The sequence below is a fragment of the Bombyx mori genome, chromosome 5 (assembly GCF_030269925.1).
Source record: "Bombyx mori chromosome 5, ASM3026992v2".
NCBI lineage: Eukaryota > Metazoa > Arthropoda > Insecta > Lepidoptera > Bombycidae > Bombyx > Bombyx mori.
The window spans coordinates 11,734,703-11,755,354 of NC_085111.1; the positions used below are offsets into that span (position 1 = coordinate 11,734,703).

Sequence of the window (20,652 nt, forward strand, 5' to 3'; positions counted from 1 at the left end):
AGAGTTGGATTTACGGCTATCTTGCAAGGCAGACGATAATACTAGTTTGTCAGTCAAGAAGGTTGGAAACTAGGCCCTCAACATCATGTTCTTAGGTCATCTAAAGTGAAGTGTGGTCGCATGCTCACTGTTAGCAGTGTTTCCAATGAATAAATTTGTTGACATGCCACACATGCCTAACCTAAGCAACTTTTAGCTACACTGTTATAAAATGTACCTTAATCAGTTTCGACTTGGCTCTTATAAGCGTGTGAATGTACATCTGACAAGGATCGCTTTTTATGTGTTCAATAATCGATGTAAAAGTGGTGAGTTGTCGCCGCCAATGATCCAGCTCAGCCAAAGGACCTATGTTGGACGGTTCACGTCTTAACTGCTGACTTTGCACTAATACCTTCAAAAAGGAATACAACAATATTTGAATTTCTCGTGTCGTGTTGCCTTCAGTCTCGTGCTCATCAAACGGGACTTCTTGTCGAACCGCTCTTTTCGATATCGAGTCGAGGGAACCCGCTCCTCACAGCGATCGCTCATGGCTGGAGTCCCGCAGGGCTCCGTCCTCTCGCCGATCCTATTTAGTTTATTTATTAACGATATTCCCCGGTCGTCGCCGACCCAGTTAGCCTTATTCGCCGACGACACACATTCGTATCCTTCCTAGACTGTCACACCCTCAGATTATGTGATGCATAGTTTATGCTATTCATCAATCAGATTCATTTTACTTAGGGTGCTCTCCAGTAGCAAAACTCCCTGTAAGGGCTACCAGCAAAATATGTCTATGCTGACTTCTAGTAAGCTACATTAATTCCTCTTGAAGACCTGATGTAATGCTCTATTCCAGGGTGGATTTGGTTTTGGAGGAGTCCTATACGGCATCATCATGACTCCCCATTGTAATTCCTATACAAGGTTCAAATCCTGTCTTTGCTGTTTCAGAGCCCTTTTCCCTTAACTCAAGAACTTTACCTAGTTAACTCTTTTTCTCGCCACAACTTTACAAGAATTCTCAAGTTGCGAGTAAATTCCCCGGACTCTATTTGTCTTGTTAGAGTTCGCGATGAAAAATAATAGTTTACTTTATAATTGTGTACTTCTAGAAGAAAATTTAAAATAATATTTGGGAAATAATAGAACAAGGAAACTACGTTTTACAATTTCTCCCACGTCTTATTAGGTGCGTGTTGAGATGGATGGCACCATTTGTGGAATCAATTGCCCATTCACGTCAAGAATAGCGAAATTGAAATAAAACAAACATCGAGCTTACATTAGATACATTTACAAATCGTTTACCATAGTAATTTGTTTCATCCATTGTTTAACAAATGCGCATATCTCTTCCAAAACATGCATCTTTGTTACTGCGTGTTTCATTTTCTCTTGATCTGACAACTCATCTTCATAGAGAGTCAAATTTATTTTAAACTTCGTACAACAGTCCAAGTCAGTTTTTGTTTCTAACACAAAAAAGTCCCATTAGTAAGTCACAAAAATATTTTGTTTTATAGTTTAAATAGCATCTTATATTCAACTAGTCAAACCCGGTCCGCTTTGCTGGCCGATCTTGGATCGGACTTTGATACGATAGGTACCAATTTTACATTACTTAATGCCAGATGGGTCAATCAAAAGGTTTACTGAAAATTTTATCGAAATCGGTCTGGCCATTCCGTAGTCTATAGGAAAGATACACACATCAGACAGATACATAACATTAGACAAATATATAATATTACACAGACATATCTGTCTTATCACACAGGTATATTATATACATAAACAGCACACTTACTTGCTAGATAGTCAATGAACAGCATCACCTTCGAAATGTAAGTTTTGATGATGTCCTCACTATTCGGTTTTGGTGGATTAAGATCGCCCCAAGCTTTACAACATTTTATGGCGGGTATATAAACACGATCCATGGTTTTAAAAATACCAGAAACCACATTTTCGGTTTCTTGATTCATGTCAAGATAGACTAAATAATAATCCTAAAAAAAATATCTCATTGTTTATCTGCTCTAGGAAAGCAACCAAGCTTGCAGCTTACAAAGTAGAATCGATCCTTAAACACTATAACGCCATCAAGCACTTGGGTCACAATCTTAGTTGTATTGTGTATAAGCTATTCCACTCTATAAACTAAATGACACACCTACTTCACTCCAAAAATAGTCAGGATGGTACCTGTACCATGGGTCACTACATACAAGCTATCTCAATGGATCATAAGTAACTCATCATAACGAAATTTGGCAAAATTTTGTGATGATGATGATTTCAATGTGAGAAAATACTAAATATTCTAAAACAAACTAATAATAACTAACATCAGCCATATTTTTTGTATCAATGGCTTTATTTTTTATTCTGTACATTGCAACACAAACACCCTCAGTTGCAATTGTTGCTCCATCTGATAAATAAACCCTCTCCATTCTTCCTTTCTGGTTCGGAATATATCTCCCAGACTCTGGTTTTAAAGTAAAATTTATGTTGGTTAACAATTTAAAGAATAACATGTGTGTTTATGCATTCACCATACACAATAATGATAATACTCTGCAGCTTTTTAATCAGATTCAATTTCAAATGCATTAAGTTAAAAAAAAGAAATGAGAAATAATGTTCATTTTTTTCTACTGCCCAACTGTTGTTAACTGATTTCTGGAGCACAAAGACATCAGAATGTGACTGCTGCCATGCAACTTGAAACATTAGGTCTAAATCTCATTTTAATAGTATAAGGGCCTGCCTTTAAATATGAGTGCACTAAGTACAGGCACACTTCTCCTAAAGTCCTGAAGGCTATCACAACTTCAAAGTAGTCTACTGAACTATTCACAATATATACATACCAATGATATTTATTTCAGTAATTACAAAATAAACTTCTCATAGTTACCCATTTTTAGTTGTGGCAGCACCGCATCACAGACCACAACACAATTTCTTCCACCTTCAACTACAGCACTATCCAGTAGTTCAATATTAATGTCTGCATCAAACACACCATCCTGTATTTAAAAATCAATATTAAATTTACACATTTCCATATGTTCAAGCTATCACATTGCTTGCAATACGCTACTAAGAATTTCATAATAAACACTGCTTACCAAAACATATTCAACTGGTCGGTTTAAAATGGCTGCTGCATTTTCCAGCAAAAATCTGTGTTGGGTTTTAAGACCACCCATGCGGTTATTCCTGGCTTCTTTAGCTTTGGCCTAAAAAAAGTTTCGTTTTTTGAGAATGTTATTTAAATATATGAAAAGAAATATCATGTACTGCTATTTATTTACTTGTTTATCTTTATAAGACTCATGTGCCAAAGCCAATGTACTCATAGACACCCTACTTTTCTTTTGAATATCTTGTAATCGAGCGCCGACATCTAAAATTGCTTCTAAAGCTGTTCTATCAACATCTACACGTTCTTCATCATCGCCAAAAGAAAATGGGAATAGAGAATCTCTTTTAGAAGGTCTTGTTTCTATTTCATTAATTATTACAGCAGTTTGAGCTACATCTTCTGCGTGTTCGTCAGAAATATCCTGGCCACCAGCCTCTGTCTTTTCTGTGTTTTCGGGTACATTTTCAGCATCATCCGACATTGTTACTTAAAATCCACCAATTGCATGTATTAAGCAATCGGAGAAGAAACACATTTATTAAACAAAAAGTCTCCCAGAAATAACGTATTTTCTTTACTACGTTTTAGCAGTTCTTCTATTTAAATTTGTCAATCCAAGTTCAACGTAATTCTCCAAATTCAAATATTAACTTCAAAAAATATCAAAACAAAAAACATCTGATTTTGTTTGACAGTTCTACAAATATACTTTTTGATGACTTTTTGCTATCGATTTAAAAGCAGACGAAAAAGTAAAATTTTGATATATTTGTCTTTCTCACACATATTACTAAGACAACATGAAAATAGAGTCAAACATATAAAATCAAATCAATCACTCTCATGCCACCGTTTTTTTTTTGGACCCAACACCAAGTATTATTTGCCACTTTCAAATGTCACCATTTAAGTACCGGTTTAAGTTATTTAAGCACCATAGGTACAATAAACATACTTATGAATATATTTTAAACCTTAAAAATTAAGTGTATTGTCTATGTTCTAAATACAAATTTAATCTATTAATATTAAGTGTATAATCTATGTTAGGCGTACTTTTTGGCGGGAACGCGAGGAGTGAATTTGTGTGGATTTATTTTGTCTGTTTACTGTTTCTTCAGGTTTAAATGTGTTTAAATGTGTTGTTTATTTATATGTTATGTATATTAACTGTTTAATATCTGTAAAAGTGCACAAATGTGAGAAAATGAAACAAAGGCGCTGAACGTAACTTCTCGGGATCCTATAAAGAGTCCACTGAAAAAGTCTTTATCCTTTCTGCAGCTGAGGTGTCGAAATGACATTTACCGCGCGCTGCCCGTCGTGTGTGTCCATTCGCAAATACGTGCGACCAAACCGAGCTCGAATCACGAGAAAGGTTATATAAATGACCACCATTTTACTAGGATCATTTTCATCCTTTATCATCTCATTTCATTTCATACCATGTTTAATATTAATTAACTTCATTTCATTTCGTAATATCATTTTTCATTTAAAAAAGTTTTAAAATAAGACTTGAGCTAAAAGTCTCAGTTACCAGGTCATAAAACCCCTTAAAGACATAATATTCGCGGGAACAATATATTCATCTAAATTTTAAAAACTACCTACCTGCACGGTACCCACATGATTTTAAAGTTCGTTTAAATAAGCAATGAGACGCACCGGAAGAGGGCGATATCGCAACAACTGGTATCGTTCTAAAAATAAAGGAAACATTAACTCCGATGATTCGAGCCTCAACAACACTTCAACATCCGCAAGGGTCACTAGTACTGCTGGGTCTTCAAGAGCACCAGCTAATCAGCTTCCCATAGTAATATCTGTTGGAACGGATCTTAACAACATATGGAAATTGTACTTTCCGTCCGATGGTTAGTAAATTTAAGGTTTTTTTTTGTATAAATTAACAAAAAACCTACAAAACAAACTTTAGAACTCTTTTTTTTACAAAAATGCAGCTGCAAATCTTATTTACTCACATTACTTTGCATTGCTGTTTCTTGACTGCTCCAATGTTTTTTTTTAGAAAAAGGATCCAATGAAACAGTGGCTAAGCATATTAATAGTTTCAAGCTATATATAAACAAGAATAGGAACTTGTTCGATTTGGAAAAAATAGATCAAACTCACAGCGTACCATTGGATGTGCAGAACTTGCAAAATGATGATGAATTTATTCAAGAGTGGAGTTCCTTTACTACTGACCTTTTTGAGAATCCAGTCACAACATTGTCCACACTAGAATATTGCTTGCATGAGGTAAAATTAAAGATTAGATTATTAGTTTTAATATTTAACTATCACAATATGGATGATAAATATATTGTTTTAAAGTATCTAATCTCACTGATGTGTAAAAGGTTTACAAACCAACAATAATTAAATTAATGAAATAATAAGTAGAAAAAAAGTAGAAATGTATGCTTGGTAGCTTGGTGTCCCTAGCCTAAAGATTATATTAATATATATAATACTCACACTCTTTTGGTAGAATAATTGTAGAGATGGTAGTGTCAATTTAGTATTATAAATGTTAAATGGGAGATTTTTCCGGGAATTATTTTTAGTTCCATAGCTTTCATTGTGTTACATGTAATTTATTTCTCAAATGCTTTTTTTCTTGTTATTACTTAACTTGTGTTTTGTGTTTACTTGTATCTAAATAGTTTAGTTAAAAAATTCAAGCTTTATTATCATCTATTATTTTAAAGATCTATTTATATCTATTATACTTTTCTGTGTTTATTATAAATAGGAGTTGGTCTTAATTTTCGACTATGTATGATCTTCTTTGTCCTTAACTTTTGTGCTTTTGTCATCAACCCTATAAAATACCATGCTTACTTTTCAGACTTTAAACTGTGCAGTAAAACTAAAAGTGAGAATACTAAATCATCAACCAGTTATACCAATTGCGAGTTTGAAAGTTAATTATTTTGGTAAGTTGAATTTTGTTTTGTTGTGTATAATGATTAGACAATCTGTGTTATGTGGGCGAAGAAAGAAATCATGGCTCCGGAATATCCGGGAGTGGACCGGTATTGCCTCCGTCGAACAGCTGTTCCGGCTGGCTGCAGATAAAAACGAATATAGAAAGCTAACGGCCAACCTTCAGGATTGAAGAGGCACTGGAAGAAGAAGAAGAAGAAGTGTTATTATTTAACTTGCATGAAGTTCCACACCTACGGGGTATATTGGTCTTGAAAAAGAGTTGTCGAGGCGATTGCCACAGACTAGTGTGTTCCGCGTTTTGGCGGACCGTGATGCCGACCGGGTCGTGCTGCTGTTGTTTGGGATAATCCACTAGTTCAGAACCAGCCTGCAAAGTCGGAACGCAATACGCCACCTCCACAGTACGCCCAGCTGCAATGGCGACGATGACAACGTGGACTGCAGCAGCCGTCGCGTCATCCGATCTTTCCTGGTGTCAGTACGCTAGCGTGTCGTTGGCGTTTGACGCCCTCAGGTCGCTCCGTGATTATCACCGGGAGGAGACTACCTCTTCATAGGACTGTAGCTGGACGAATGCCTTCTGTGGTACCTGGCATAGTGGCGGCAGCCTGGTGCCGAGAAGGAAAAAGATCCACCGCAGTAGTGGCACTCCGGCGTCGACTCACTAAGGAAACGAGATATTGGTAGCAAACGAAACGACCGCGACCCTGTGACCCAGGTGAGACTTTTCGGTCACGATTCACCCAGGCCGTGAAGACCATATTCAGTCCGTCGCCTGTAGGCAGGGTCCACCAGGCCGAGCCCGAGCACGATCCACCGAGATTAGTCTTCGCTCTCGAACTTCGCCGGGCTGGGACGAAACTCCCCCACTAAAGCGAATGTCGCATCGACATGCGTAATCTCGACCGATACGGCGCCGCATCGATGTCGCGGGTCGGGGCGTGGTACCACACGACAGCACCGTTCTTTTATGTTTAAAGGATTACTAGTGTCCCGGAGGCCTTTCTAGTTTCACCAGGACATTGTCTCAGCCAGGAGGGGAGGGATTAGCTAACAGCAAGCGCCTCCGAAGGAGACCTAACAACTCGAGAGTAGCTGCTTCGCGAATTTATCTACTACCGGATCGGGATTGCGACCCGCTGAGGAGATCCGGCGAGAAACTCAGAGGGCTGATTTGCGGGCTGGATTAAGTTGCACGTCGAAGTCTTTGCCGAGTTCGACGAGTATAGTTACCGGGATCCCTACTCCTAGTGTTAGAGAGGCGTCTAATGCAAAGGTTATTGGATCATGGACTTCGTGTGTTTTCGGATAGATTTGAGGCCCAGATCGGCGTGTAAGTCGATGTTCCTCACGAACGACGGAGCTCCGACAGCTAACCTGCAAAAACGAGATTGGAGGGATTGAAAGGGCAACTATGTGAGTGCGGGCCGCGTGAGCAAACATCACACTCGCGTAAGTCATGACGGGCCTTATGCAAGTTTTCTAAAGTGTCACCTTGTTTCGAAGGGACATTTTATTCCGCTTACAGATCATGGCGTAGAGTCTGCCGAGATTAAACGCGACATGGTCGCGGACTAATTTTAAATGTGGGCTGAATGTAATGAATGCATCCAGGGATCCATCCAAGTATTTGACCTTCCTGGCTCCGGGTTATTGGTTGGCCGAAGAGGATAATCGTGGGTGAATAGTCAGTGAAGGCATAAAGTTAACAACAATATTATAAGTTAAACGAATGCATCTGCATGGCGCTGACTAAACGCATTCCGTATGAAATAAATTGCAAAACATAAATTTTAGCAATAAATGTGTTTTTCAATTTCCACATAATAATATTCTGAGATTTTTTTTAATCTAATCTAGTGCACTGGTTATCGAATACAAACCAGCAGACAGGGTGAATCATAAGGATCACGTAATATTTTAACAGTAGGCAGCAGCTTAACTCTGCCCCTGGCATTGCTGAAGTCTATGGGCGACGGTAACCACTCACTATCAGGTGGGCCGTATGCTCGTCTGCCTACAAGGGCAATAAAGAAATCTGAGTTTGCTTCACAACCGGCACTGAGTACGAATTCTGTTTCAAATTTTTTATCTCTTTCTGACCCTTAGCTGGCCTTATTTATCAATACTACATCATCTGTTTTAACTCGCAAAACAATTGGCAAATTTATTTTACTTTATTTGGGTGCTTCTAAACAAATTCCATGTCACAATTATCAAGCTATTCAAAATAACATTACTTGTTCGTTTTAGGTAAATTAGTAACAATAAAAGGAACAGTAATAAGAGTGGGCAGTATTGGACTTATTTGCACATCCATGGCGTTCGAATGTTCCAGTTGTCACAGTGTTCAAGCTGTTATTCAGCCACAAGGAGTATTTACTGGTAATTTTTTCGTTAGATACTTTCAATGCGCAGAGTAGCTCACGACTCATCCACTATAGGACACGAAATACGAGTTTTAATGGTATTTCTTATTTGCTGATCCAACTATTAAATTGTATTGCATGATTGTTTCACGGTAGAAACGTGAGAAATGGACACAATTTCACACGTTCCAAGTAATCAGTATCACGTAAAATGTCCTATTTTTTTTTATTATACAATTTATAATTAGTACAAGTAATTGTAATAATTAATTATCTTATCTTATCAATCATTAATCACCTGGGATCGACGAAACATTTTTTCTCCTTCTATACTCATCTATCATATTATTATACTGTTTCTTTTCTCACTTCCCTCTTTCACGCAATTCATCCATTTTTTCTATTGTCTACCTCTTCCTCTAAAGCCTTCCACATTCATAGTTAAGACTATCTTACTAACCTAATGGTCATTTCGTCTCGTTACATGTCCAAACGCGCACTTCTCAACTTCTCTGTAACAGTGGCACACTTTTAGATCGTATTTATAATAATTACATCATGCATATATAATATGTATTAATAATTATGTAATCAATTGTAATAATTAATAAGTGTTAATAACATTGAAATGTCTTTAATACGTGGTCTAGCTCCGAACTTTTGTCAGAGTTGTAATAGTGGCGTTAAGTTTGAGCCTCTACAGTCCTCGCCGTACACGAACACCACAGATTGGCAGGTTGCAAAAATACAAGAGATCCAGTCTCATGTAAGTCGAATATAATTTACTAAACTGCCCCTAATATCATCAACACTAGAAACTTAAATATTAATATCTAATCATAACACTGACCTTGTTGCCGTTATTAAACTTATAATGCCACATATAAAATAAACCTTTGTGTAAAAGGTTTTTGGTCTATCTAACCCTCAGACACAGCCAACTGAGTTTCTCGCCGGATCTTCTCAGTGGGTCGCGTTTCCGATCCGGTGGTAAATTCTGCGAAGCACGACTCTTGCTAGGGTTCGTGTTAGCAACGTCGTCAGGTTTGAGCCCAGTGAGCTCACCTACTAGTTAAGGTTACGCTGAAATAGCTTCTCAAGGCTCTCAGCTTAGGTAGGAAGAAAAAAAAAAGGTCTATGATCCAGTACTAAGAGGTGAAAAGTAAAAAAGGCATATACCGGTAGTTTATATTTCAGTAATTGAATTAAGAATCATTTTTGCAGAGCATTTCCGGTACTATACCTAGAAGTGTTGAGATTGAGCTCCAAGGAGATTTAGTTGGGACTGCATGTCCAGGAGACGTGCTTTCAGTCACTGGTATAGTACAGGTAAGTTTTAACTACCTATATAATATAAAAAAAAAAACGATTATCTACTTCAGTCAGTGTTAATATCTGATTTTAAAATGTTTTCTTTAACCCCAGTGACTACTTAACACTAGGTGGGCCGTAAGCTCGTCCACCCATTTTAGCAATAAAATAATAATAATATAATGTATGAAGTTAATGACTTCATCGAATGAGGCTTGCTGTAACTCAACTCAACTATAAATAGGTTCAATTACTTCGCGTTACAAGTTACATACGTCCGAAAATCTAAAATATACAAAAAAATCACAAGGCCTAATATATAAAACAAATTAAAAATACACGGACCATTTCCCTTGTAAAATTAATGTTCGATGGTATTACTTAAAGAATGTGATTGCATAGCTTTTTATTTTCAGGTCCGTGGCGAGAGTAAAGGCGGAGAAGACGGAAAGAGAGCTGCGAGATTGTTGCAGTTATACATTGAAGCTATTTCCATTCACAGTCAGAGGAACTTATCCAATCCGACACTGTCCTTTACTTTAAAGGATTATTATGCAATACAGGCAGGTGTTTTTTGTTTCTATATGTATGTATGTATAAAAATATATTTTTTATTGTATGTCTGTAATGTCAAAATCAGCTTTTAACTAAATTTATACTCATTTATCAAGAAATCTCCTTTTTGGTCTGTTTGTCTGTTTGTCTATCAATCGGCTGAATAGATTTTGACGGGACGTTAATAGAGATTAGCTTTTTTTTTTTTTTTCCACAGGAGAAAATCGCCGGATCCCCACCCGCGCGGCAGGTGGGGTATGTGGGAGTTGAACCTCACTAAAAACTCCTGCCGCTCACGACCGGCGCCCTACCTCGGACCGGGCCGGAGCCCAGTCGGGGCTATTGAAACGGCGGGACAGGGTTGACGCAGAGCACATTACATCCATCCCACCGTCCCACGGACGCCGGACCGGCGGCCGCCAGCGACACGACCGCCGGTTCCCTCGTTCAGCGGGCCGAGAGCCCGCTTTGATGGCGCCGCGTTACACCTTCCCCCAGAGCGGTCGGGGGAACGCGGTCTACCATCACCCGGCTTCCTATTGCGGGTGAGCGTGCAAAGCACGCCACCCCACGTCTGGGTCTCTCCCCGCACAAAACGGGTGGGACCCCTAGCTCTTAGGGGGCCAGGTCACGGATACGACCCCGGTCCCGACCCCCTGCTCGGCGGCGGCGGGTTTCTGCGTAGTGAGGAGAGCTTTCCCTCACTCGCCCCGCCGCCTCCTTCTGCGAGATGGTGCACTCGCAGAAGTCGAGCATAGCCTTCCATGACTCATCGCTGCCAAGCATCGACGCCACGACGCCAGGCAGCGACAAGTCAGGTCCTATCTTTGCGACCAGGACACGGCGCTGCACCTCCCAAGCGGGGCAGACAGCGAATAGAGATTAGCTTAGGGTTATTTTATTTAAAATACAAAAATTATAAAAAAAATTCTAAAAAAAACTCCCCAAATAGAGAGCTTATTAAGAGCAAAGCGGATTTAGCTATATAGTTCAAAATGTGATGTGAAATTTACGTAGAAAGCAAATTGAGTGTATAACAATTAACATCAGAATCTCTTTTCTGCACGAATATGAATAACAACAAAAATTATATATAATACAACAAGCCTTTGAAAAATGACACAATTTTTTTTCAGGAAATTCATGGATCCGACGACGTATTCCGCTTACTAGTTCACTCGCTGTGTCCGACCATCTTTGGTCATGAAGCTGTGAAGGCCGGCCTTATCCTGGGGTTGCTGGGTGGAACTGAGCATGAGAACGGTCCGAGATCTAATCCTCACATACTCGTTGTTGGAGATCCAGGACTGGGCAAATCGCAGTTGTTACAGGCTGCAGCGCATGCTGCGCCCAGGGGTGAGTTTTATATCGGCAACACACACAACACTCCACTTAGTATTTTTCTCGGTTCCCGGGAGCCACAGATATTTTGAAGTCGTCGTGACCTAAAGGATAAGACGTCCGGTGCATTCGTATGTAGCGATGCACCGATGTTCGAATCCCGCTGGCGGGTATCAATGTTTCTAATAAAATACGTACTTAACAATTATTCACGATTGATTTTCACGGTGAAGAAATAACATCGTGTAATAAAAATCAAACCCGCAAAATTAATTTGCGTAATGGCTTATGGTAGGACCTCTTGTGAGTCCGCACGGGTAGGTACCATCACCCTGCCCATTCCTGCCTATTTCTGTAAAGCGTTTCGGCTTAAAGGGTGGGGCAGCCGTAGTAACCAAACTGAGACCTTAAAACTCATATCCCAAAGATCGGTGGCGGCGTTTACGTTGTAGATATCTAGGGCTCCGGTAACCACTTAACACCAGATGGGCTGTGAGCTCGTCCACCAATCTAAGCAACAAAAAAAATAAAAACTTAATTTTACTAAAACTACTTTTACGGTTTTTTACTGAACTGACGACTGAATTGTCCGTGACCACGAAAATTGTTATGTATTCGAAACGTCGGAAATAATATAATGACAATGAAAAAGGCGAGTTAAAACCGTAAAAGTATTTTTAGACATAGGTACATACTTAACCACTTATTTAATACCAGACGTAACCTGCGGTATCGCCCGCTTAATTTTGAAATTCAGAAAAAAAATAAACTTCTTGCCGTTTCCGAAGATAGAAAGTTTCTATTAGCTTCCTGTCGTTTTGTAGATCCGTTTGTCTGTAAAATCACGAACCAGCAAACACGCTGTGTGTACTATGGCAGGTATACCTGACGTAGCGCGTCCTAAAAAATAATTTAGATTATAAAGTTCGTTGTGCGAAATTTAATCAAAATCTATTTAGCTATTTTTTCGTCATTGAGTAATAAAGAATCAAACTGTCATTTAACTTATTGGTATTGATTACTAGCTGACCCGGCAGACTTCGTAGTGCCTCAATCTATATAAATAAATAAAATAAACTTAAAACAAACAAAAGGAATCCGTCCGACGGGGGACACATCAAAGGAAAAACAAAATTGTAATTTTTATTTAATTCCGAGCATCTTCATATTTATATACCTTTTAAGCCTTCTTTGGACTTCCACAAATAAATCAAGACAAAATTAGCCAAATCGGTCCAGCGGTTCTCCAGTTTCAGCGAGACTAACGAACAGCAATTCATTTTTTTATGTATATAGATAATTGTTTGATTGAAACTACATAATGTTATTTTAAAGGTGTGTATGTGTGTGGAGCTTCGGCATCAGCGGGAGGACTGACAGTGGCATTAGGCAGGGAGGCCGGAGGTGATTTCGCGCTCGAAGCTGGCGCATTAGTTTTGGCTGACAAAGGCGTTTGCTGTATTGACGAACTAGATAAAGTAAGTGTAACTTACTGTTCTTGGCATTTTGGAGAAGGTTTAGAATCATTAGCGTACAGTAGATTAGGGGAAAGTAGAATCGGTATGCTTTCCAATTCCAACACAAATTTTCAGCGGTTTTTCTTAGTTTAATACCAATACAATTGAGATTAAAACGGTTCCGGATGCTTAAGATTTCATATACGATGCATATATCATACATAGTTCATTGAAATATAGACACAAAAACTTAAAAAATTCGGTTGACCTGATCCACCTTGGCTTTCGGAGTGAATCGGATCACGTATGGCAACAATAGTTTTTCGATAGGGGTGGCACTGTTTAGTTGTTAGGTACTTACTTACTTACCTTTAGGTAGTTAACTTTTCAAAATCTTTAATCAATTACAAAACTGATGACTAAACTAAACTATTTTTTTGTAAACACTAAGTAAAAGTCTTTTTTTCTATTCTACAAATTTAAATCTCACAAAATCATTGTGACAACCAAGATTTGTCCCTATTCTACCCCTAATCCCGATTCCCTCCAATCTACTGTATTAAAGGTAGCGTGCGGACATATTAAATAACTTTCATGCTTTCACAGATAATTAAATTAGACCACGGCTGGGTTTTATTAGTAAACTAGCAGACCTGGCCACACGTTGCTGTGGCTAACTAAACAACACGCGGCTGGCTATGCTAATACCAAAAATTGACAAAGTTAGAACAATTGGATTTCACTGTATTGCGTTTACTATGAAATAAAATTCACTTATACTTTAGCCTCAGTAACACGTGGTGTTTATGCCATTAAATTGTAGCTTATGTGAAACGTTGGTATTTTTAACAAAGCGCTATCTATGAGATATTAATATCCGACAGTATTACAATTGTCTGTAAAAATTGATTGAAAGCGCCATCTGTTTTAGACTTAGTTGGATCAAACTGCACACGGTGTGCAAATTTTATTTAAAATCGGTTAAGTAGTTTAGGAGTCCATCGCGGACAAACAACGTGACACGTGATTTATATATATTAAGATAAATAAATAAATGTTCAGATGAAAGCGCATCACAGTAGTCTGCTGGAGGCCATGGAACAGCGGCGTGTGAGTGTTGCCAAGGGAGGTGTGGTGTGCAGCCTAGCCGCTCGGGCCACAGTGCTTGCCGCCGCAAATCCCGCTGCTGGAAGCTATAATAGGTATGACCCAAGTAACTAACAATAAGACTTACAAATTTCATAAAAGATAAATTATAAAATATATTTTTTTATGCAATAAAACCTCATTTTCCAACAACTCCAACAAAAAATTGAAGGAAGGGGTTCTCATTTCGAATCTTAAAATATATTTGTATTTACTCTCCTACCACAGCAAAGTCGATTAATTAGTGATAGAAAGCTAAAATGAAAGCTTGTCGTAAATAGTTAAAATATATGTATTTCTAGAGCAAAAACGGTGGTCGAAAATTTGAAACTAAATTCAGCGCTACTTTCGAGGTTTGATCTAGTTTTTATACTTTTGGATCAACCGGATGAGGTAAGTAATCACCATTCTCATTTTTCTTAATTATCTTGTACCCAGATAAATTTATCAATGTAAATCAGAATAAATAATACAATTGGCGTATTATTTTTTTAGAAAATGGACGCAATGCTCTCTGAACATGTGTTAGCGCTTCACGCTGGTCATAAAACAAAGAAATCGGCACAGGGTAGCAGTTTTAATAGCAGCATGCATACTAGTCAGAGTAATAATAGCAAACGTTCTCTTAGGTAAGCTACAAATTAATGTCTAAAACAATCTTTAATCGACATAGATTTCGTTAAAAGAGAAATTTAAAAAAATGCATTATCTTTCTGTCTTTGTATTTATTCTAAGCGCATTTTTCGCATTGCCTAGTTTTAATGTGTTCAAATTGATTCACAATGGTAGTCATTTATAATATAATATAATTATCTTCTTAAGCCAAGATGTTAAAGCTTAAATTTAGATTTTTTAATTAATGTTACACAATAATGGGACTCAAGCCAAAAGCTTAACTTTTTTTGTAATCAGAAACAAAAAGAGAAGAAAAAGTTTCGTAAACGAAGTTAGGACAACCGGAAATGGGATCAGTGTGCTTAGTGCGAGTTATTTAACGTTCTCGATAGCGTAAAAGTGAACTCAAATTTGTATGCAGTTTGAACGTTTGCCTACGTTTACCGCTAGGGGCGCTGTTACAACTGCAAACAAATTTGAGCTAACTTTTACGCTATCGAGAACGTTAAATAACTCACATTAAACATACAGAGCCCTGCGATACGAAACTTAAGAATTTTACTAATACGGTTAAAGACACGATCGAAATACTAAACTTTCGAAATTATTACCACTCGAGATCTGGTACCACTGGGTACTGAACTCATCAAGCAAAACAGATTAAACACGTTTCTTTCTTTCCAGTCAAAGACTCAGACTGAAGCCGGGAGAGGAGATAGACAATTTACCTCTTGTATTGTTACGGAAGTACATAGCTTACGCACAGAGATATGTACATCCGAAATTGAGTAAAGAAGCGGCAACTGCGCTACAGGAATTTTATCTGGAGCTGCGTCACAACCACGACGCGGATCCTAGTGGTGGTACACCTATAACTACGCGGCAGCTAGAGGCGTGTATTCGATTGACACAGGCAAGTTTCGACTTTTTTTTTATTGCTTAGATGGGTGGACGAGCTCACAGCCCACCTGGTGCTAAGTGGTTACTGGAGCCCATAGAGATTTACAACGCAAATGCGCCACCCACCTTGAGATATACGTTCTAAGGTCTCAGTTACAACGGCTGCCCCCACTCTTCAAGTCGAAACGCATTACTGCTTCACGGCATAAATAAGCAGGATGGTGGTACCTACCCGTGCGGACTCACATGAGGACCTACCACCCGTAGAAATTATTGTTGTCAATTTTTTTTAATTTATAATGTTTGAGATTTTTCAAAATTCGTTTTGGCAGTCCAACCAGTATATAGGTACGTACTTCATAAAATCTGTTCCAAAACCCAGTAAGATTTTACATGAGAATGCGAAAACATAAATTGAGATAGCCGTTGTTAAATCGGTTTATAATTTAAATACTAGGATTAATGTCCTGTGTGCTTGCTGTTTTTTTGTATTGCTTTGATGGATGGACGAACTCACGACATACCTGGTGTTAAGTGTTTACCTGAGGCCATAAACATCTACAAGGTAAATGCCGCACCTGTCTTGAGACACGAGTTCTAAGATCTCAGTTTTTTACAGTAAAACGGTTGCCCCATCCTTCAAACCTAAACACATTACTGCTTCACGGCAGAAAAATTAGCAGGGTTGTGGTACCTACCCGTGCGGACTCACAAGCCGTCCAGTAATTACGCAAATTACAATTTTGTGGGTTTGATTTTTATTACACGTTGTTACCGCTTCAGAATCGAAGTCAATCGTGAACATTTGAAGTATGTATTTCATTAGAAATATTGGTAGATACCTGCCTGCGGGATGCGAACATCATAGCGTCGCTGGATACGAATGCACCGGGCGTTTTATCCCTTAAACCACGATGACTCTGTAATTATTACGATTATCGAATAGGCTCGTGCGAGAGTAGAACTACGGGAAGAGGCAACAGTGGATGATGCTAATGATGTTATTAGCTTAATGAAACACAGCTTGATCGACACCTTTAGCGATGAATTTGGAAACATTCAACTATCTCGGTCTATCAACGGTTCTGGTGTCAGTTCAAAAAGCAAGGTATTGAGTTTATTACGAAACTTACGGTTTATATCTAAGATATTTTATTACCGATGGTTAATTTATTATCTTTTTATTTATTGCTTAGATGGTTGGACGAGCTCACAGCCCACCTGGTGTTGAGTGGTTACTGGAGCCCATAGACATCAACGTAGATGCAGCACCCACCTTGAGATACAAGTTCTAAATTCTCAGTATAGTTACAACGGCTGCCCCGCCCTTCAAATCGAAACGCATTACTGCTTCACGGCAGAAATAGGCAGGGCGGTGATACCTGCCTACCCGTGCAGACTCAAGAGGTCCTACCACAAGTCTTAGTTAGTCATAAAATAGTAAAGCAATGAAATGGAGCAGTTTTCCTTGATGTAAAAATTTTAGTAAATAAACTATGTTTCACCTAATAAAAGCAGGGCCAAAGGTAAAATACGGGGGATATAATGGCTCATCACAAAGCCTACTAGGAGCGCAACTATTTTGTTGTGACTATTTTAACGTTAATGTGAAAAGATTTCCCAACATTAGTACTAATTGTGCTTTAGAAAATGGTGCTCTCCTATCGGTATTTATTATTTGACAAAACATTCATTTTATCCATCATAAAAATGACCGTTGTCTTGAAACATAAATTTAAAGTCCTAAATACATTAGATTAGTAACTGTTCAATTCAAATCTCCTTAGGTAATTTGTGCTTGGTTATTTTTTTCCAGTTGAAGAAATATTTGGAGGCATTAACAAGACAATCACATCAGTTAGGAAAAGATATTTTTACACGACAAGAGTTGATACAAATACACAAAGCAGCTGGAGTCCAGGGTGACGCAAATGACCTAATTGAAGCAATGCACATACATTCCTACTTGCTTCTTAAAGCATCTAATACATATCAACTTATACCTATATGATGATTGCAGTAAAAAAATTATAACACAATTTTGTTTCAGTCAATTTAATCGTTGCCTTTTTTCCAATATATTTATGCCTCATTTTAGTTAGTGAACTAACCAATTTAATTAATGCTTATCAGAAGCTATTCAGTCTTAAGTATTTCAATTTTACATTACGCTACGATTTTAATGATTACATAATCACAGCAGTTTTAATTAGGAACAAACACATTTACATTTTTTTTCTCACTAATCTTTCTAATATCTGTCCTTGATGGGATATCTTTCAAAGCAATAGAAATTTGACAACAACAATAAAGAGATAAACTAATAATAAAACAATTACTCCAAGTAGGGCCTTTCAAAAGACCAAAAAATAAATCTCCAATTTCACTACCAGCCAATAAATAAAAATTTGATATAGCTGAGAGTGCTAGTAATGGAGAGCATAGAAATGCAATCCATCTATTTTCCATAGAATTACTTCTTAAAATTTTAGTTCTGAACCATTTGTATCCCTCAGTACTTGATACTGCTTTACCAGTATATTCTAGCAGAATGCCAATGTAGTTTAGACTTGACCAAACAAATATGTTCCACACAGTTCCATGCCACATAAATATGAAAATGAATGTAGCTAATGATGCTATTAATTTATTTACAAACTTTGAAAGCTTTAGTGAATTAGATAGGACACTGTAACCAGGTTTGTAGATATATCTGAAAAAAAATTTAAGTGGTTTAAGCAAGGGTTTTTGTTTCACAATGTTAGAAACAGCAGGCTTTATTTGCTTGATTATGCAAAATGTGTAATTCTTTCTGAGTTTATATATCTTTACGAGATCCCACAAAACGTATTTTATAACTAAAATAAATCAAAACAAAAACAGGATAACACGTAAGGAAACAGTAATGTTTAAGGAAGATGTTTTAAATTTTAGAAATAAATCTTGCACAATAACCTGCTGACAAAACATATTCAGAGGAATATTACCAAATACAAACAAATTTGCCTTGATAAATTAATAAAAAGTGCAAAGATAGTATTACTTGGATAAAAACTGGTATAATCCAACATCAAAATATCTCCACATGAGAGAATAGACATGAATTCTTGCAACACATCTTGGAATTGGTGGTGGTTCCATATTGTCTAATCTGGCGAAAGCTCCTGTTGTGCCATATGATATGACATACTTTAAATGGAATACTAAACCCATCCATAAACCACCTCCACAAAGAGCTAATGTCGGCAAACTTTTTATAGCCTGAAAAAAAAGAAAATATTTAATTTTAAAAGAAAAAAAAATACATTACAAATTTTATTGATCTTGAACATACCTCAATGTTACTTTGCAGCGCATAAAAATATACATAATGGAATGATAAATCTAATAAGAATGTGTAAAATAAATATAGTAACATATCCCAGACAAATCTCTTTAATTTTGTAGTATATTTCTCATTTTTTACAGTGAAGCTTTTTTCAAAATCTTCATATAACATTATGGGTCCAACATATAACAATGGTGCATATAAAACATAACTAAACATATCAAGTATTGCTTGGTAAATAGAAACTTTATATGCTTTTTCTTTGGTAAATTTCTCCTTCATATCTATATAATCTACACAAAAACTAATACATCGCAGTTCTATCCATGCAACTGCAAATAAAACCAAATAAACTTCTTCATCTTGTATGTGTTTGTAATCCAAAAAATTCCAAAAATAATACTTATATTTTAATGAATTATAACTCATCAGCAACACAATACTGGTAAGCCATATACTGGTTTTTTTTCCTCCCAAAAATATAATAGTTGAAAATATAACTGGCTGCATTAAAATTATTATTAAAGGCTTCCAGCCCCAGTATATCAAAACAAACATTATGCTTGATATTATGTACCAGTGTTTCAGACATGTTAATTTAGTCTTCCTAATTATTTCTGATATAGCAAATTGCAAGATTAAATAAACCCATGATGTCTGTATGAAATGCTTCCAAGTACTCCATTCTACATCTGAAATGTCTCTTAATCTATCCACAAATGCCCAACCGTGTGCCAAATCTCTCAAAGAATATCCTAATTGAGGATTATTTTCAAGAATTTCTGAAAAAGTAACAATTATTTGGTACAGGTATACTGTGCAAAAATAATTCATTTTTTTAAGTTAAAACTTAACATTATTCTAATTAATGTAATTGAAGATACTATTTAGTACGTATTTTATTTTTCAAAATATCCTTTTACAGGAATTTGTTAATGTCTTGATATAAAGTTTTGTTTTAATAAAAAACATTACCGTTTTGAGCTTGAACCAACGAAAATAACGAATAAAAATTTGCTAATATCCAAATACTCAAATATATATATTGCTCGAAATGTAATATAATATTCATTATTTAAATAAATAGGAAATGAACTGAGATTTAGAATCTCAAACTATATTCACAACTTTTAATTTATTTTCCTGCACTAATCTTGCACCAATTCAAATTTGTTTTGAAATGGTAAATGGACCTTTTGAATATTTTGACAGTAGTAGTAGTAGTTTTATGTTTCCAACTGTAAAGGCAAGAGTATCATACCATACAGTCTAATCTTTTATAATTTTTTTATATGAAAAATAATAATATGAAGTGAAATGAAATGAAGTTGATTAATATGAAAGATGACATTAAATGAAATAAAACGTAAATGAGATGAAATTAAATGAAACGAAATGAGGTGAGATGAGATGAGAAATTTAATCTCAGTGGACTTTTTGGAGGTTACCGAGAAGTGACGTCCAGCGGCATTGTTTTATTTTCCCATATTTGTGCACTTTCACAGATATTAAACAGCTAATAAACCACCG

General features: G+C 36.9%; 3 protein-coding genes across 7 annotated transcripts in view; 1 reads left to right on the forward strand and 2 right to left on the reverse strand.

The window, feature by feature from the left end:
- LOC101738267 (dynein axonemal heavy chain 8) overlaps positions 1–3,850 on the reverse strand; it is a 62,583-nt gene extending 58,733 nt beyond the window's left edge. The window contains exons 1-7 of one of the 4 annotated variants that reach the window (XM_038011166.2): positions 3,312–3,847; positions 3,126–3,236; positions 2,912–3,023; positions 2,337–2,479; positions 1,796–1,997; positions 1,297–1,460; positions 218–394 (exon numbers count right to left, since the gene is read on the reverse strand). In XM_038011166.2, the coding sequence (XP_037867094.1) occupies positions 218–394; positions 1,297–1,460; positions 1,796–1,997; positions 2,337–2,479; positions 2,912–3,023; positions 3,126–3,236; positions 3,312–3,623 (1,221 nt within the window). In that variant the 5' untranslated portion in view covers positions 3,624–3,847. Of the gene's footprint in view, positions 1–217; positions 395–1,296; positions 1,461–1,795; positions 1,998–2,336; positions 2,480–2,911; positions 3,024–3,125; positions 3,237–3,311 lie in introns of those variants that run through there. The other 3 variants (XM_038011169.2, XM_038011171.2, XM_062668716.1) reach the window with 3 other exon arrangements.
- A 353-nt stretch (positions 3,851–4,203) lies between these two features.
- LOC101740378 (DNA helicase MCM8) lies at positions 4,204–17,833 on the forward strand. 2 transcript variants are annotated; one of them, XM_062668718.1, is made up of 16 exons: positions 4,206–4,520; positions 4,686–5,019; positions 5,175–5,407; positions 6,000–6,087; positions 8,354–8,485; positions 9,120–9,235; positions 9,694–9,798; positions 10,197–10,343; positions 11,472–11,691; positions 13,012–13,154; positions 14,196–14,335; positions 14,582–14,672; positions 14,775–14,908; positions 15,579–15,807; positions 16,741–16,902; positions 17,611–17,833. In XM_062668718.1, the coding sequence occupies exons 2-16, from the start codon at positions 4,800–4,802 to the stop codon at positions 17,803–17,805; spliced, it is 2,355 nt and encodes a 784-aa protein (XP_062524702.1). In that variant the 5' UTR covers positions 4,206–4,520; positions 4,686–4,799; the 3' UTR covers positions 17,806–17,833. The 2 variants fall into 2 exon arrangements, with proteins under 2 accessions (XP_004930146.1, XP_062524702.1); XM_004930089.5 differs by lacking the exons at positions 14,582–14,672; positions 14,775–14,908 and having other exon boundaries at positions 4,204–5,019.
- LOC105842186 (protein-cysteine N-palmitoyltransferase Rasp) lies at positions 17,834–20,386 on the reverse strand. The gene is made up of 4 exons (XM_038011174.2): positions 20,098–20,386; positions 19,129–19,904; positions 18,838–19,055; positions 17,834–18,507 (listed from the first exon to the last, which is right to left on the reverse strand). The coding sequence occupies exons 1-4, from the start codon at positions 20,192–20,194 to the stop codon at positions 18,000–18,002; spliced, it is 1,599 nt and encodes a 532-aa protein (XP_037867102.1). The 5' UTR covers positions 20,195–20,386; the 3' UTR covers positions 17,834–17,999.
- Positions 20,387–20,652: the final 266 nt, after the last annotated feature.

Bases quoted from the DNA above. Each gene is read 5' to 3' on its own strand.
- LOC105842186 (XM_038011174.2), bottom strand. From the start codon at position 20,194: ATGAATATTATATTACATTTCGAGCAATATATATATTTGAGTATTTGG. The intron at 19,056-19,128 runs GTATGTTCAAGA...CTTTTTTTTCAG, and splicing joins CGCTGCAAAGTAACATTGAG to GCTATAAAAAGTTTGCCGAC. The intron at 18,508-18,837 runs GTAATACTATCT...ATTTTTTTTCAG, and splicing joins TTATACCAGTTTTTATCCAA to ATATATCTACAAACCTGGTT.
- LOC101740378 (XM_062668718.1), top strand. From the start codon at position 4,800: ATGAGACGCACCGGAAGAGGGCGATATCGCAACAACTGGTATCGTTCT. The intron at 8,486-9,119 runs GTAATTTTTTCG...TACGTGGTCTAG, and splicing joins GCCACAAGGAGTATTTACTG to CTCCGAACTTTTGTCAGAGT. The intron at 10,344-11,471 runs GCAGGTGTTTTT...ATTTTTTTTCAG, and splicing joins AGGATTATTATGCAATACAG to GAAATTCATGGATCCGACGA.